General features: G+C 44.6%; 1 protein-coding gene across 1 annotated transcript in view; it reads right to left on the reverse strand.

Annotated features, from left to right (window-relative positions):
- The window catches only part of CTNNBL1 (catenin beta like 1), a 47,318-nt gene that overhangs the window by 20,428 nt on the left and 10,725 nt on the right, over positions 1 to 16,165 (reverse strand). The window contains exons 4-11 of the mRNA XM_084218008.1: positions 15,932 to 16,073; positions 12,180 to 12,275; positions 9,909 to 10,002; positions 9,091 to 9,182; positions 6,448 to 6,520; positions 6,117 to 6,175; positions 5,298 to 5,446; positions 538 to 719 (exon numbers count right to left, since the gene is read on the reverse strand). Coding sequence (XP_084074134.1) covers positions 538 to 719; positions 5,298 to 5,446; positions 6,117 to 6,175; positions 6,448 to 6,520; positions 9,091 to 9,182; positions 9,909 to 10,002; positions 12,180 to 12,275; positions 15,932 to 16,073 — 887 coding nt within the window. The remainder of the gene's footprint in view (positions 1 to 537; positions 720 to 5,297; positions 5,447 to 6,116; positions 6,176 to 6,447; positions 6,521 to 9,090; positions 9,183 to 9,908; positions 10,003 to 12,179; positions 12,276 to 15,931; positions 16,074 to 16,165) is intronic.

Raw genomic sequence — 16,165 nt, forward strand, 5'->3', positions numbered from 1 at the left:
AGCAGGAGGGACTGACCACTCAGCTCAGCGTAAGGTCCCACAGTAATAGTAGCTTTATTCCACAGCAGATCCCTTTTAAAGCAGTTTTCCAGGGTAGAGAGTTAAAAAATATAAAAAGGAAAAAAAAGCAACTTCAAAAGCCATGCAGTTTATTTCTGCAATGCCTGATGTTCATCCAGTCACACTTCAGTGCTCAGAGCCATGAAAACACTGCTTTTGAGGTGACATTTGTAGTTGCCTCATTACTCTTTTCAAAAGAGTTTTGCATCAGAGTTAGAGCTTCAAACAACAGACCCTACAGGAGTAAAATAACTTATTAACAGCACATGAAATGGAATTGCCAGGAGCTGCTGATACCAAAACAAGCAGGACAAGTGTGTCCTCAACAGCCAGCTGTGACAGGAGCAGCAGGCTGGACATCCAGAGCTAAAAGCTGCAAAGATGGGTGCTGTGCCCTTCCCTCCTCCCTGCAGGTACTTTTCAGACACTGTCAGTCCATTCTCCATAGCAATAAGAAGGATCTGGAAACACACCTACCTTCGTGTTCTTTTTCAGTTGTTCCAACTTTCTTTATCTTTTTGGGTGATTTCATGAAGAGAGGGAAGATGGTTCTCAGCCCAAGGATGTCCACAAACTTGTGACAGTTGTCTGTGCCCTCTGGTCCAATCATGGCGTGGTCCAGCACCTTCAGGGCACTGCTGCGGGAAATCTTCTTCTCTCTGTGAAAAGAGGCAAATTAAATTGTACAGGGACATGAGGAGCTTTGGAGCACCCTACTTTAAAGAGACAAGGAAAGGAACAGGACAAGGACAAGATGAAGAGTCTGAGCACAAGCTCTAAGCAAGATTTCTCTTCTAGAAGCCAAAATATTGTATCAACAGTAACTCTTTTCAAAACTGTGGCTGAGAATATTGTCTTGGTTATTTCTTTTTTAATGTCTTTTATTTCTTTTTATTTTCTATTTTTATTTCATTTTATGTATTTTATTGTTATGGTTTCATTTTCTTATTTCTTGGCTACTGAAGAAGATATTTTTTCACTCCTTTACAAACACTGGCACAAAACAGAAGGGGAGGCTGGGTTGGACACAAAAGGCAAATACTATCTCCAAAAAGATCAGGATTTCAATCTAAAAACAGTTTAACTTAATAAAGGAGTAAGTTTGGTGAGCACAGCTAGGTCAGTTTTAATGAAACCCCATCACCAGGAACCACACAATGGAAGGAGGCTGACAGACCCTGGGCTGTTCTGCTTTAACGCCAGTTCAGAATGTTGATGGTGGTTACTCACACCAGTAACACAGGGATGCCCTAAAAATTATCTCCAGCTGCCCTGTACCTCACAAACCAAACCACAAGAATTTATAATCCATCCAGGGGAAAACCGAAACTGAACTGAAAAACTGGTCAACAATACAGCCCAGACCAAGTGAGTATCAGTAGGAGCTAACATGAGCTTGGAGAACAAAAGCCTCCAGTGTCCCCAAAGGCCAGCCTAGGACATTCCCTCCAGGACAGGACAGTCACAAGCCTCACCACCTTTAACCCCAAGCACATGCCAATCTCCTCTGATCCTGCCCAGCTGCAGACTGAGCCACCAGGACCCCGTGTCCATCAGCAGGGGCTCCTCAAGCCTCCAGAGAGCTGTGGAAAACAACTTCCCTGCAGAGACCCAACTTCATGAGCCCCTAACAACAGGCAAACTAAAATACCTATATATGAACACCCCAGCCTGAAAGAAAGTGACCCTGCCCAGAGCAGCCACAGGCACTTCTGACCCCATGGTGGGAGGGCAAAGTGTGGAATTGAACTCTGAGTTCCCCCCAGCAACCAAGGGCTATGCAGGAGGGTGGTTTGGCACCCCCACATCCCCACTACAGAGAGCTAAAAATAAAGTACTCCTTAGGCCAGATGACACCAGAAATGTTTTCAGGGGAAGTAATTGCATATTGATCAGCATTTAGGAAGGCTGTGCAGGGCTGAGCTCTGGAATATTCATTGGGTTTAAGTTCAGGCTTTTAGAGATCAATAGCTGCTTGCCTGGACTGTCTGGAGTTGATTTTATTTGAAATATTTATTCTGCCAGAGGGCAAGCAGTTTATCTTAGTCTCATCTGGGCTCATTGAAGGAACTTTTAGCTGAACACTAATTCACAGACAAGCAAACATGAGAATCACCAAATGTGGAGGGGCGTCAGTGTTCATGGAAACTCTGAATTACAACTTTATTCACTGACCATTGCTTTCCTCCTTTTAACACCTTTACATCTGAGACAACTCTTTCAATACATCTATTTTTTTTTTTAAAAGAGGTGCTGACATTATTTGTACTTTCCACATTAACAGAACATAGCCTTTAACTTTCCAAAATACCAGTAAAAGCAGAACCCTAGATTTCCTGGGAAAGTGTGCATAAAATGGTTCCGTTTAATTAACCAGAAGATTTAGTGAAGAGACAGCTTATGTTTCCAGGGGTCATTAGGAACAGCAGGACAAGAAAACATAAAAATATTTTAACAATCATAAAAAAATCTACCCTGAAATAGCTACAGAAACGCTTTGGGGAGCCATATGGAGTTGTCTGGTTCCACCTTGTTTTCTGTACAGGAAACAAAAGCTTTTACTGAGGGCAGGCAAAGTCCCAGCATAGCTGCAGGACAGAACATTTTGTGGCCCAAGTGCTGCAGGTCCCCATGAGCTCCCTGGGCTCTATTTGTCCCTGTGCATACACATGCTCCTCAGTTCATAGCTGGGAAAGCCACACATCATTTTCCCTGAGCAACAGAGAATCTCCCTGACACATCCCCCGGGAGTGACACGGCTGCATCTCCTCAAACCCCACACAGCTCTAAGCCAAAGCAATAACTGCCTGTCAGTGCCCCAGGAGCTGACAGGACAAGCCTGTCTTCCTCTCTTTTGGCTAAACTGCAGTTAGGTTACTAAGGCAAGACTGAGGGAATGAGCACTAAGAAGTACTTTCTGAACTGAAAAGAAAATTTAGTTTAATTCTAAGGGACATTTCTAAACTTTCTGCTGGTGGCTGCTATCCCTTGATAAACCATCTTGGTTTTGATAAAGATATGACATAAAATAAACAAGCTTCCCTTGGTGTAGAGATGTAAATTAAATAATTATATATAGCCCTGCTCTCATTCTACTTCCAAACTTCTTCCTTCACTCCTGCTGTCACCAGCTTCATCCCTCTCAGCCTGCTCTTCTCCCAGACCCTCTGCTCACCTCCCATGTGCCTGCTTGGTGAAGCCCCAATTCCTTCAGGGCCAACTGAAGTCCCAGACCAGAGCACGAGTCTGGGGACCCATCTGGCCATGGACATGCACATCAGGTACATCAGCCACCCTGGGCTCATTTTCAGGCATTACCACTGACCCCCCATAAACCAGGAGAAGTTCACATGATACAACATTACCTTTTGCTGTTGGCTACACATTTTAAGGCTCAGTACAACAGAAACCATCCTGTTCTCACGACTATCTGTAGGAATATCATGAGCACATTAAATGCTCATTGAAAGCTGCTGCAGCTCTCTGCAGGTGTGTGTGCACAACCATCAATAACGGAACGACTTGGCTGGATGGATCGGGCAGCACCAGACACAGAATGCTGTGTTCCCTACGACAGTAATGGAGATTCAAGCCTGATATCTTTATTCTCACATAGCTTATCTATCTCACATCATGTCAATACACTTTCAACTTTGCCTATTTGTCCTTTCATCTGCACAGGCTGTGGTACAGTGATTAATCACCTCCAAAGTAAAACCAAAAAATAACAGATCTCTGCCCCCGGCCTTCAGAGGACACCAACAGGAGAGAAAAATACTCTGCCTTGTTTGTGGGCAAGGTGGTCAATCACAACTGAAAGGCATGTCTGCTCTCTGCTGTTTATCAGGAAGGTATCAAGAAGATACAGATGTACAGCTTCAGATCACAACCAACTATCCACATTCACTCCCTATTTACAACAGATTGTGGTCACCTAAGTTGCTCGGTCCAAGGAAAACTGAGCAACTGTGAGAGCTTCTAAGCACTACAACTAGATTAGAAGAGTTTAAAAAATACAAAACAATCAGCTGTCAGTATAGTACATGCCTGTGGACAATAGCGACAGAAGCTTCTAGAACAAATTCTGTAAATTGCTAGTTTTTTTCCACTGTCGCTTTACTAATCCCACTCAAACTGCAGAAGCCACAGATTGAGGCCTTGGAAACTCTGTCTATCAGCCTTTGTCCCTCCCAACCCCTTTCTAACTACTATGGGGGGCAAAATGCAGCCAAGGAGAAATTTTCCTCTAGTCATAATTTTCCAGCTGGAATCCTGTGCAGAGAGTGGTAAACTGTACAGCCAAAAAACGGGTAAAAAGCTCTTAAAAATCCAAATACTGAATCCCACCCACATGGCACAAGAACTCCAACTAATTAGTTCTGCAAGGCTGGTTTAGCAGCTTAGGACTCCAGGCAGAGGGAGGCCTCCCTCCCGTTCTTAGTTTTGGAGCTTTTCCTTAATTAGCCTCAAGAAAACCCAGTGTTCCTATTTGAATAATCCATGTTGGGTTATTTATTCAGTTCCCTGCTGCCACACATTCCCCAGCCCTGAGCTGCAGGAGCTCAGCATTCCTGGCTGGTGTTTGCTAACCCACCAGCACACAGCCTGGCACTCTGGGGACAGCCAGACAGAGCCCACTGTGCCCTCCTGCAGCTCTGGGGAGCCAGACAGCCCAGCAGACACAACTCAGTGCCAGCCCAGCAAGTAAAAGTGGAGAGAGGGCAGAGAAGCCCCAGAGGTCCAGGGTGTGACAAAGTACAGCACAAGAAATGCAAACTTATGCCCCAATCACCTAAGTAATTTTTGTATCAGCTTCCACAACAATTCAGCAGCTCAGAGGATATACAACACAGTGGAGCCTGAACTGGGGAACAAAAGGAAAAATGTTTTCCCTAGAAACATCCAAAGGTCCTCTCCTGCCCTCATAGAGGTTGTTTAAATCCTCTGAGGGCTTACTTGACCTACAGCATTCTCTGTGGCAGACACCCAGATGAAAGATCTACCACTTTCCAGCAGCCACTGTCGCAATCTCAGTTCTTAGGAAATAAAGTTAAAGACAAAGAGTGAAGATTCCATGTCTGAGAAAATCCAATTTACTTACCTGCTGGAAAAAAACAGAAAGAGAAGACATACAAATATCCTAACAAAGAAGTTTTAAAATAAAACCATAAATATCTAGCCAGAACATGTGTTGACACATCAAAAGCAGGAAGGAAATCACAATGCTAATGAGGTACCTGAGCATCAGGTTCATCAGCTGCAGACCCTCACCCTTGAGGAAGCGATCACGGTTGGAGCTGAGCATGAGGCAGGAGCAAAGGGAGTCAAACAGGTTCTCCATCATTTCCTGTTCCTCTGCTGTACTTGGATTGTGTCGTTTAAACACCTGAATGACAAAGAAAGCAAAATTACCCCCAGATGTTGGGCTGTGCTGTTGCAGAACACATATGAAGAGTTTGCACCAAAAGCTCCAGCACCTGACAGGTGTCAGCCAGTGACAGGTTACTGCTGCACCCTCTGTAGCTGCTGCCCTTTGCTGCCCTGACTGTGCACCCACAAATGTGCAGCAGCCCGGTGCAGGATTTAAAGGATAACACACAGGGCCTGCAAGGGGAAGGGCAAATTCACACTCGGGTATGTGGATAAGCTGATTACCAGAGATTCCTACATAATTCATACCTGAGGGTGCTGCGGGCAGCACAGCCTGAAGAAAGAGAGGTGAGCTAGCAACACAACTACCTTCAGCCAGCTCAAAGATGGGAAGCCCTGTGCTTGGAGTGGAGCATGCTGAAGATGGACCAATTCCAACTCTGCCTACCTCCAACTCTCCATGAAACTATAATGTAATAATTTAACTTCCAGGCACCTCAGCATTAACATCTTTACCGAAGGGATTCATCTCACTGACCATGGATGACACACCACATGGAAGGTATTTGGGGACTATGCTCACCAAATATGAAGCACTGCTAGGACAGCACCCCAAATATTTTCCACTCCTCCCACCCAGCCCAGCAGTCTCCTGATGGAAGAGAAGACACGTGGGAATTACTCACAGATAACTGCTGAAGCAGCACATCGATCCCATCCAGCTCCCCGAGCAATTCTCTGTTGTCTAGACGGAGGTGGGGGGAAGGGGGAAAAGAGAGAGAAAAATGAAGCTAACTGTCAGATTTTACAGCCATCTAACACTGATACATCAGCAAACAAAATCAATACAGCTTGACAGAGCACAAAAGCTGCAGAGAAAGAGAGGGTCGAGGTGAGGGAGCACATGGGGGAGAGTTAAGGCAGCAAAGGAGAGCTGGAGGCAGAAAAGGGCTGCTGTGATCTGAGAGAAGCCTGGATTCTGCCCTCACTGACAGAGATATGGCAAGCATGGCTCACCATCATTATTCTGGAGCAGAATCGCCAGCACCTCACTGCAGTACAGCTTGTTGGCATCAAAAGGCATCTTAGCCTGTGGGGGAAGGAACAAGAGACCCATCAGGGCACGGCCCTCAGCATCTTATTGATTTGAAGAACTCATTAATCAAATCACCTAATGCATGAGCAGCACATAAAATAAAACACAACTGCAGTAATTCTGCAGTTTTCCTCAGTGACAGAACAGTAACAATTCTGATTCAGGGGTGACAGGAGGTGCTTGTGGGTTCATGCACATATGCAGAAAGTCCACTGTGATTCTTCACATGGTCCTACATCAGTAGGTTTGGCCAAGTTGGCTCCAAACCCCTAAGAACAGTCTCCAGTTGTTTGCCACACAGAATCTCTTTCCTGTGATATATTTTCCACAATGTGAAGTGGGTGCATGGCACTTATCTCTGTTCTGGAAGTCTGTGCCTGTCAGGAAAACCAGAATTTCAGAACATATGTCACAATAATATCATATATTAACTGCCAGAGTTTCCTGTGAGGATCAGAGTGTCACAGTCAGAAGAACGTGAGATGGGTTTTGCTTGCACAGTCACATAACTTCCATTTCAGATATTCCCTCCATCCTCAAATATGCTAAAGAAGTCATAATGAAATGAAAATGCTGATTTTGAACCCCCAAAAAATCCCTAGAGTGGATTCTGAACTGGATCCAATGTTTTTGCATGCTGCCAAAGCTGCTTCATCTACAGAAACAGACTGAACATTAACCAATTAGATAATAATGCAACCTGTTTTACTGAGAGATTCATAAAATAAAACAAATTTCAAAATCATCAGTTACCAGCTATTTATACTCCACTGTTCAAGAAGGGAAAAAGCAGAAATCCTAGGCTTAAAACATAGCATTTGTCACCCAGTTTTTTCCCCAAACACACAACTCCCTGCAGCATGGTGGACAGTCCTGCCTATGCAGGGCTGCTGGGCCAATCACCCCACCCTTCTACCAAGGAACAAAGCATGGTGTGCAAGCACCAGGCAACACACAGAAACACAGAAAGCAGGAAGATCCCAAACACCACCAAGTATTGACTTTAAATAAAGCTTTTCATTCCAGATGATCCCCAACCACTCTGCAGAAGATGGCATTTATAGCAGCCAGGTGACACCTCCAGGCAGACCATGAGGGAGAGGGGAAGGTGCTTGGTGCTGTACAGCCCTGCCACCTTCTGCCATAGGGTGACCAACTGCTGCCCTGCAAATCCTGGGAAACAGCATTCTGGTCTCCTAAGACTGCACACATCATCAAACCCTGCTATTGTTTGCAGAAGTGAGCTCTCCACCTCTGATGCAGCTCTGACAGTCACAATACAATTATAAGACCTGAAATGATGTTAGGAAACAAAGTCATGCTCTGTGCTGTGTGCCAGATGTCCTCATCACTGCTCAGACAGAACCCTGATCTTAAAACTTATCCCAGAGACATTCCACAGCAGCTCTACTCAGCTGCTGAGATCCTGGGTTAATCCCAAACACATCTGTCAGGGAGAGAGATTCAAGACCAAGCACTGCCAAGAGCCAAAGCAGCTGGAGAGGGGTTCATTAGCTCCCCACAACCCTGTACAGGCAAGAAAAAGCCCTGCCTGATCCTACATCCCAAATCCAGTGATTAACACAGCCAGGGAACCCAACAGACACATCCTGCACAAGCTTGGAATGCCATTGAGCATTCATGTTCTGTGGCATCAAGCAGGGGAATCCTAGCTGGGATTATTTTGCTTTCCCAAGTTTTTCAGTCTTTCAGCTGCCACAGCAATTCCAAGGCAGGCAGCAGTACCAACCTGCCAAGACTAAAATTAACTTCACTTTTTCTTTTTAAGCAAAGAACATAATTATGTTTCTACCTGTAGTGAGAAATTACAGATTACTTCTGCTAACAAGGATGTGAAGTGCACAGAGGGGTATCTGCACTTACACAGCTGATGAAGAATTTCTGGAATTCAGAGGCTTTCTAATCATGCAGACATTTAAGCATGGAAGTGCTAATGCCTTACTGACAGGTTAGAGAACAGCCAGAATTTCTTTGCTATATTTCCTTTACTATTTCTGTGAGAGGGCTGAACTATCCTTTCTTTTTCTACAGCATTTTCCAGTGAATGTTTAGGCATTTTTTCAACAAGACAGAGCTAAAGTGTGTAACTCGCTGTCAAAGGATGCAGTGTATGAAAAGCAGCTTTTAATTTAAAAGGCAATTAGCTGAGTTCAAAGCAAAAGCCACCCTCAGCAGCATTTCAACACAGACATCACTTCAAACTCAAAAATTGTTAGAAATGTGGGAAGCAAAAACCATTAAATGGTTGATATTAGTGTCCCCTCTCACTGGTCAGCTTTCATAGTCCTACAGATCTCAAACATGTAAATCCAACATATATGAATCATATGAAAATATAAAAGAGACAATTTCTACTGCAAAATATTTATAAAGACAAAACCCAAGTGCGTCTCTTTAAACTAAAACTGCTGAGGACACAGACCATGAACTATAACTTTTTGTCCTTAACTGAGCTTTTACAACACACACAAGCACAACTGGCTTTTCTTAACCTAGTTTTTGTGCTAACTGGTCTGTAGAAGGACAGTGAGAAACCAGCTCACCTTCAGCCTCTTGAGCAGCCACTGCATGAGGCCTTGCTGCGCAGCCTCCGTGCACATCTCCGGCCTGAACTCTGCCATGTTCTCCACAATTCCTGGGAAGAAAGACAGAAAACAGATGGTTCTCCCCATCAAAAATTACAAATCCCATGTTTGCAGTCTCTCTCATTCTTACAGTCCTGGGAGATTACAATCCCAAAGGATTGCAAGGAGTGGGTGACGGTGTGACTGCCAGCAGGGGCACCACCCTGCAATGGTTCTGTGCTGTGCAAAGATCAGGGAGCAGAGGGGCAGTTATGTCCTTCCATGAATTGCACATGTTTTACTACCTGAAAGTTAAATATATTGTTAAGACAGAAACAAAGTATAGCTCACAGATATGTTCACAGTAAATACATGGACAGTGGAGCACTTTTCCTGGAGGTTTTTAAAAGCTGTGTAGATGTGGCACTTTGGGACAGGGTTTAGTGGTGGCCTTGGCAGCGCTGGGTTAATAGCTGGACTCAGTGATCTTAAAGAGCTTTACCAACCTAAACAGTTCTGTGATTGCCTCTGGTGCAGGGCAGTGATCCACATATCTGCACCTCCCAACACAGCTGGTTTGGGAAGAGGCACCCTTCATGCAGCCATGGGACAAAGGACAAACTCTGGCTCCAGGGACGAGTGATTCTAAGCTGTGCTTGAATAAAAGCTGTACCAGATCCTGTACTGCAGTGTTGGCAGTCCAAGAGAAAAAGAGAAGGGGGGAAAGGAAGGGGTAACTCACACCCCTTGGTACAAAACCACGGAAAGAAGGAAGGGGCTGTGCAGCAGCCACTTACCCAGGGTGTTGTGGACACCATCAGCCTCCTCCTTCACACTTTCATCCAGGCGCTCTAAATTCTGGACCAACAAGGCCACGACCTGGCCCTCCACCTAAATCCCCAGGGTCATGTAAAAGATAAAGAGATAGGAAATAAGAATGAAAAGAAGAATATGAAGGAAACACCCTGCCAGACATGACCAGAAGACACAAACAACCCTGCTGTAAAATCTCAGAGGGAGCAAAGAATCATCATGTAAATCTGTCACTACGTTTTCCCTAATTAATGAAACAACTTTTGTGTTTCAGATTAAACAGAAAACCATCAGGAGGGAAACATGCACCTTGTCACAGTCTTATTTCCTGAACCAGCCTGACTCATTAATAATCCCTCAGAATTCTGAAGCATGAGGCTCACAAACCACTGTGGATGGGAGAACTGCCAGCTCTGTGAGCCACTGGTCACAGCTGGTCACTGCTGCCTGCCTACATTGCTGCTGGACCTTCCACCTAACAAGTACAAAATCTGACAGAACAATGCTCACACACAGATCCAAACCCAAGAGTTGAACTGTTACCAGCTGAAGTCCTGCAGTTAAATCCTCTCAAGATGAATAAACCAAGTTGACTTCAGTGAGTTAAGGAAAACTAGAGCGGCAGAGGGGAGTCCCTGAATCACAGAGCTCACACCCAAAATACACCTTTAAAACAGGAATTGGAAAGAGTCCCAGCTTGACTCCGGCAAGTGAGCTTGGAACAGTTGAACAAAATAACATCACCAATTCAAACACTCTTAACCAGCTTTGGGCCCAGTAAATGCATGGGAAAAAACCATATTTGGGCTGCTGCAGAAAACAATGCAACAATCTTCAGATAGCCTCCAACCTTTTACCTACTTTCTTTAAAAAAAAAAAAAGTAATCTAAAAAGCAGGTATCTAAACATTTCTCCCAAGATAGGCCTGACCTGTTTCTTTCAAGCAGGACAATGAAACCTCTAAACATGGCTATTATCAGTGGGCTGGTGACAATGAAAACAGAAAGAACTTCACTTGATTTACTACCTCTCCACATATTTTATAGAAAACATCTTCTCTAGCAGTTCCTCTCTCCCATTTCCTTCACCCAGCAATCTCCCCACCAAGGCAGAGTAATTAACAACAGCACAGAGGCCAGCTGGAAGAACTGGGCTCTGGGCACTGTCATTAACCTCTGGAAGGTAACTTTATAGTGACTGGACAAGGATTGTAGGAGAAAACAGAGCAGCCAAACAAAGCAAACAAAAGAAAAACTGCAATTTCCTGTCTTCCAAATTCAACACAATAGTTACAGAACCAGTCACAGACACAGCCATAGCGATGCTCAAAGGCACCAATTCACTAGCTCCAAGGTAGGACAGACCCGTAAAACTCATGTTTGGCTGGGCATCACCTCTCTGAGGGGTTTGTATTCCACTTCTGCAGCTGGGGAGCAGGAGGCATCCAGCACAAACAGGAGGAAAAGGGGAAATCCACCCCCATAGAGGCCAAGAGGCGCTCAGAGAGTTAGGTGTGCAAGGAACACTTAACACCAACCAATGCATCTGCCACCCACCTAGGTAATTTTCTGGGTTGGTTAACTCTCTATGCCAAAAGGGATCCTTACCTCTGTACCCTCCTCCACCCTTAAAGTTCATCTGCTCTGCTACATGAAAACTTCCAAGTTTTTACTTCTTGTTAAGAAAAAATCCCACTATCATCGACAGATGCCCCGGTTCAAGCCCAGATTTTTGGGCTTGAAACAAGAGTTACTGGGTACAAGACAACCAGTCTCCTGTGCAAGAGGTGAGACTGAAAGATCACAGGGGCATCGCTGTCCTTTGGGTAACGAATTTCAGTTCTCCATTAGTGAACCCAGGTCACTTTTTCACAGAGAAGAAGGGAAATGCAAACAAAGGTCCTGTTTTCAAAGGGACACTGTCCAAGTCACAAATATTATTACTTCATTCTCCCTCTCTGCACCAAAAAATCCCCTAGCCTACTCAAATTTTGCAATATGACAGCGTTCCTTCCAAAAAAGAAGTGGTGCAACAATGTGCAAATGGCGCAACCACCCACTCCCCAAACTCTAGCATTTCATCAAAAACAGCCATTATGGTCTCAGGTTCAGAACAGCCTTCTCCTGGCTATGTCCATCACAGTGGTGGCAGCAAAGACACCCAGACATAGCTGCAGACAGCAGGAGGGGTCAGTGTTCATTGCTGGGCTGAGGCAGATGTTGAGGCACTAAAATAATCTGGGGTTTCCTACTTACAAGAGCATCTATGAGGACTTCGGCTCCTTCTTCACTCTCATGGAGAGTATCAATATCAGTCAGCTCTTGCAGCAAGTCAACCACAGCTATGGAAACATGTGCTGGGTGTTAAGGACAACCAACAGAGAGGCAAATGCATTCAGTATCAATAGCAGATGGCTCTTAGGCCAGTGTGCTCATGACATGACCCCAAAGCAACTGGCAATACATTACCAGTGAGGTGATAAAATGCATTACAATCACAGCAGCAGGGCACAGGATAACAGACACAAGAGCACACAGACTACTGCAGCAGACCTTCCCCAGAAGTGCTAAAATTAGGGAATCCGAACAATTAGGAATGATAAAAACAAATGTGATTCTGTGCTTACTGTATCAGGCAATTTTACTGTTTCTCCATGATAGTTACTTATTTTTTCCAAATCAAACATTCTGGAGTTGGTCTAAGGAGGCACCAACTTGCATTGTCAAGACTGAACACATGCAAAGAGAAATGAGTTATTATAATAATGTGATTTGGGTATTCTGCTCTCAGTGATAGCCCTGCTAACCTGATACACACACACCCCTAACGAGGGCACCGCCGGCAGCAGGAGCATCACCCCCCTCTGCCCAGCCCAATTAGGGCAGCACACTCCTCAAACCACAGCCCTCACAGGAACAGCAGAGCTTCTGCCAGCCCAATTTTCACTCATTAACTCTGGGATGCATAACACACAGCTCCCCTGCCTGCTGCACAGCTCCCTTGTACGACAAGACGTATTCCAGCTCATTAGACCCACTTCCCTATTCTCTCAGACACACTGATCAATCCTGCCTGCGTCCCAAGGGCAGAGCAGGAGACGTGGTTTTCTCAATGTCCTAAATAACCACTCTGTGATGGATCTCTCTCAAGTGCCCAGGCTGACAAAGCAGCTCCCAGGTCTCCTATTTGTGCGTTTGCTCAGACACATAAGCAGCAACAGGAAAAGTACTTTCCTCTGTCTTTCCTTAGTGAGGTTCAGCCGTGTGCTGGGGCTGGCTGGAGAGATGAGCTCTGTAAGAGACAGCCTGGACCTTCTGCTGGACAAGCTGCAGGACAGTCACCAGCATGTCACTTCAGGCAAATGTGTCACCTCAGCAGCGTGTCACTGCAGTGACAAAGGCTAATCATACACTACACTGCACCAGCAAGAGCAAAACCAGCAAGTCAACAGAAGGAATTCTTATCTTCTCCTTGGCACTCATGGGACAACTTGCAGAATATTTTTTTCAGTTGTGGGCTCTCCCAATAAAAAGAGAGGCCTTGACATACCGTGCTTGGGAGAGCAGAGGACCACTGAGGTGGTCTGGGGGTTAATACAGGATGGATGAGGACAAATTGAGGGAATGGGGTTTCATCAGCTCGTGGGAGAGAAAGCTCAGGGAGGAATCAGTTGAAGATTTCTGCTGTCTCCTGGGTGCTACAAAGATAACTGAACCAAGTTCTCTTGAGAGTGCACAGCAAAGAATTCAGCAGAGCTCATCATGCAGGCCATTCCTGTCTGGGAAGCTTGTGTTGGGGCTTGCAGTGAGAGTATCAGCTGTCCTATAAACTTTAGGAGAGAGTAAAGCAAAGCCTCGCTTGAAGCTTTCATGCCTTCCATTAATAAAATCTTGTTGGCGATCATCTTTCATTCACATGTTTTGTGTAAAACTGTATGAATCATTCAGCAGATTATTTGCTCCCCCTGGACACTGCTTTTGTCTCCTCGCATTAGTCCCTCAAGACACCACAATTAAATTGCATCTGAAGAGCCATTTGTTTAGTTCTCTCTCCTTGAAGAAAAAAATATTTAAAAACATTTAAAAAAATATTTTCCCATTTGTTTTAACAAAACATCATTAGAAAACCTGAGCTGTATCAATCCAGTTTTATGTCTAGATGCTTCATTTCAATAGTGCTTCTACGCCGTATGCGAGCAGCAGCAGCCTCTGCTTCCAATGGAGCTCAAAACACTTCAGCAGTTTTATAACAAGAAATATACCTTTCCCAAAATTGCAGTTCTCAGGCAAAATTCCTACTCATAAACTCATTGACAGACAAGTTGCAAACCAAATAAAGAGTTCACACTGGAAACCCTGACAAGTCTTTGACAGCATCAGTGACCCCAGCACAAAGCTTTCCATGGCAGACAGGACAACACAAGCTGTACTCTGGTGCACTTTATCTGGAAAACTGCTCTGCTATCCCAGTCAATATTCCCACAGTTCCTTTTTTCCCTATGAATATGAAATTCTGTATAAAAGCACATAGTACAAACAAGTCAGTGGTGTCTGCTATAAAATAAATAATTAAACTACAGTAACCACAAAATTGGATTTGCATGGGAGGAGCTTCCCTCTGTACAACATAAATTGTTAACAGTTATTTGAGAGTCATTTCCTCGCAGATCTTGGATAAGGGAAGCTGTGGGGTTTAGTGTTTTGCAGGGACCAGCATTCACCACATCAAGGTTCTACCTGATGCAAGTCAAAATACCCAAACACAGTGCTCACTAATATAAACTGGCACGCAATAAAATATTTATGTTTTGGTTTTAGCTTCTGATCACTGCACCCACTTAGAAAGAATGAATTATGAATTCTCAATAGATGGTGCTATAAAGAAAAGTGCTAAAAAAGAAAACCAGGATCTGTGCATCAGACCACAACATGCAGCACTAACAGGCCTTTTCACATTGTATATTCCAAAACACCTCAGGAAAGCTGGTAAGTGTTATCTCCTGCTTTACACATAAAGAAGCAAAGAATAAATTACCTTCCTAAGGCCATGGATCAATAAAAATGGAAAAAGGACTGCCTGAGTCCCAAGTCAACACGTAGTGCCCTTTCCACAGGGCTTCACTGCTCCCTCCGCCCACAGATATTTCCAGGACACAGGCATGCAATCTCCCAAGTCATGTAACAATTTTTCAGTTTAATCTGCTGTAGAATATTTTACAAGCAAAGCAGTCTGAGGTCTGCTTTTACAGACTGCACAGTGGCGAGCTGGGCATAGTGCCAGTTCCCAGCTGACAGCTAAGCATCAAGGCACCAGGATACTCAAAAATGGCACTAGTTTTGATCAACACTACATAAATAGGAAGCTCTTTCTCAGATGCTCTCATAGCTCCAGAGGTACAAGAGCCAGATGCACAGAGGGATCAGGGTCAGTGACACTGGACCTCACTGAACATGGAAATGGAATTATCTCTGGATATGTACTTAACCAGAGGGGCCACCCACAGCCTTGAGCTCTGTGCACACCAAACTAAAGGTATGGGCACATGCAGAGGGCACATTTACAAACTAAGGTGAAGCATGTGGTGAGCTAATCCATGACAAACAGCTGACAGCCTGACAGCCTAGCTCTCAGCAAGAAGGGGCAAAACAGTTTAATTTTCACTGGGGGTACTCCAAAGTTTGCAGTCTGAGATTATTGCTGCTAAGCCCAGGCCTTCACTTCTCCTGTGCTGCCCATCTGCTAACACTCTTAACACTGCCACTCAAAACTAGATGAAAGGGTCATAAAACAAGAAAAGAGAATAACAGCACTGAAAAAAATTCAGAATCAATATTACTTGAACAAAAAGGGCTTTCACTAGGAAAAAAATGAAAAACCAACACATAAATTCAGTGCTGTGGGAAGAGGAGAAAAACATCTACAGCAGCGTGGGGGAGAGGATATGAGAGATTAAAGAAAAGTCTGTAGAAAGCCTCCCCCATGAGAGCTGCTTTAACAACTGAAGGATATCTGTGTTGTCATGTCCCAGCAGCCCAAGCAGAGACTGCACAGCATTCAGCTCCACCAGCAGGTGATACAGGCCGGGCATCGTCGCGATCACGTGCATTTCCTGAATTATATCATTTAAATCCAGTTCTGACTCCATAAACCTGAGGCAAGACAAAAAAGGGTAACAAAAAGACAAGAAGAGACCACTGTCTTCCAGAAGACACCACATAGGACTTGTCATCCCAGGTGCACA

This window comes from Fringilla coelebs, assembly GCF_963513975.1.
Source record: "Fringilla coelebs genome assembly, chromosome: 18".
NCBI lineage: Eukaryota > Metazoa > Chordata > Aves > Passeriformes > Fringillidae > Fringilla > Fringilla coelebs.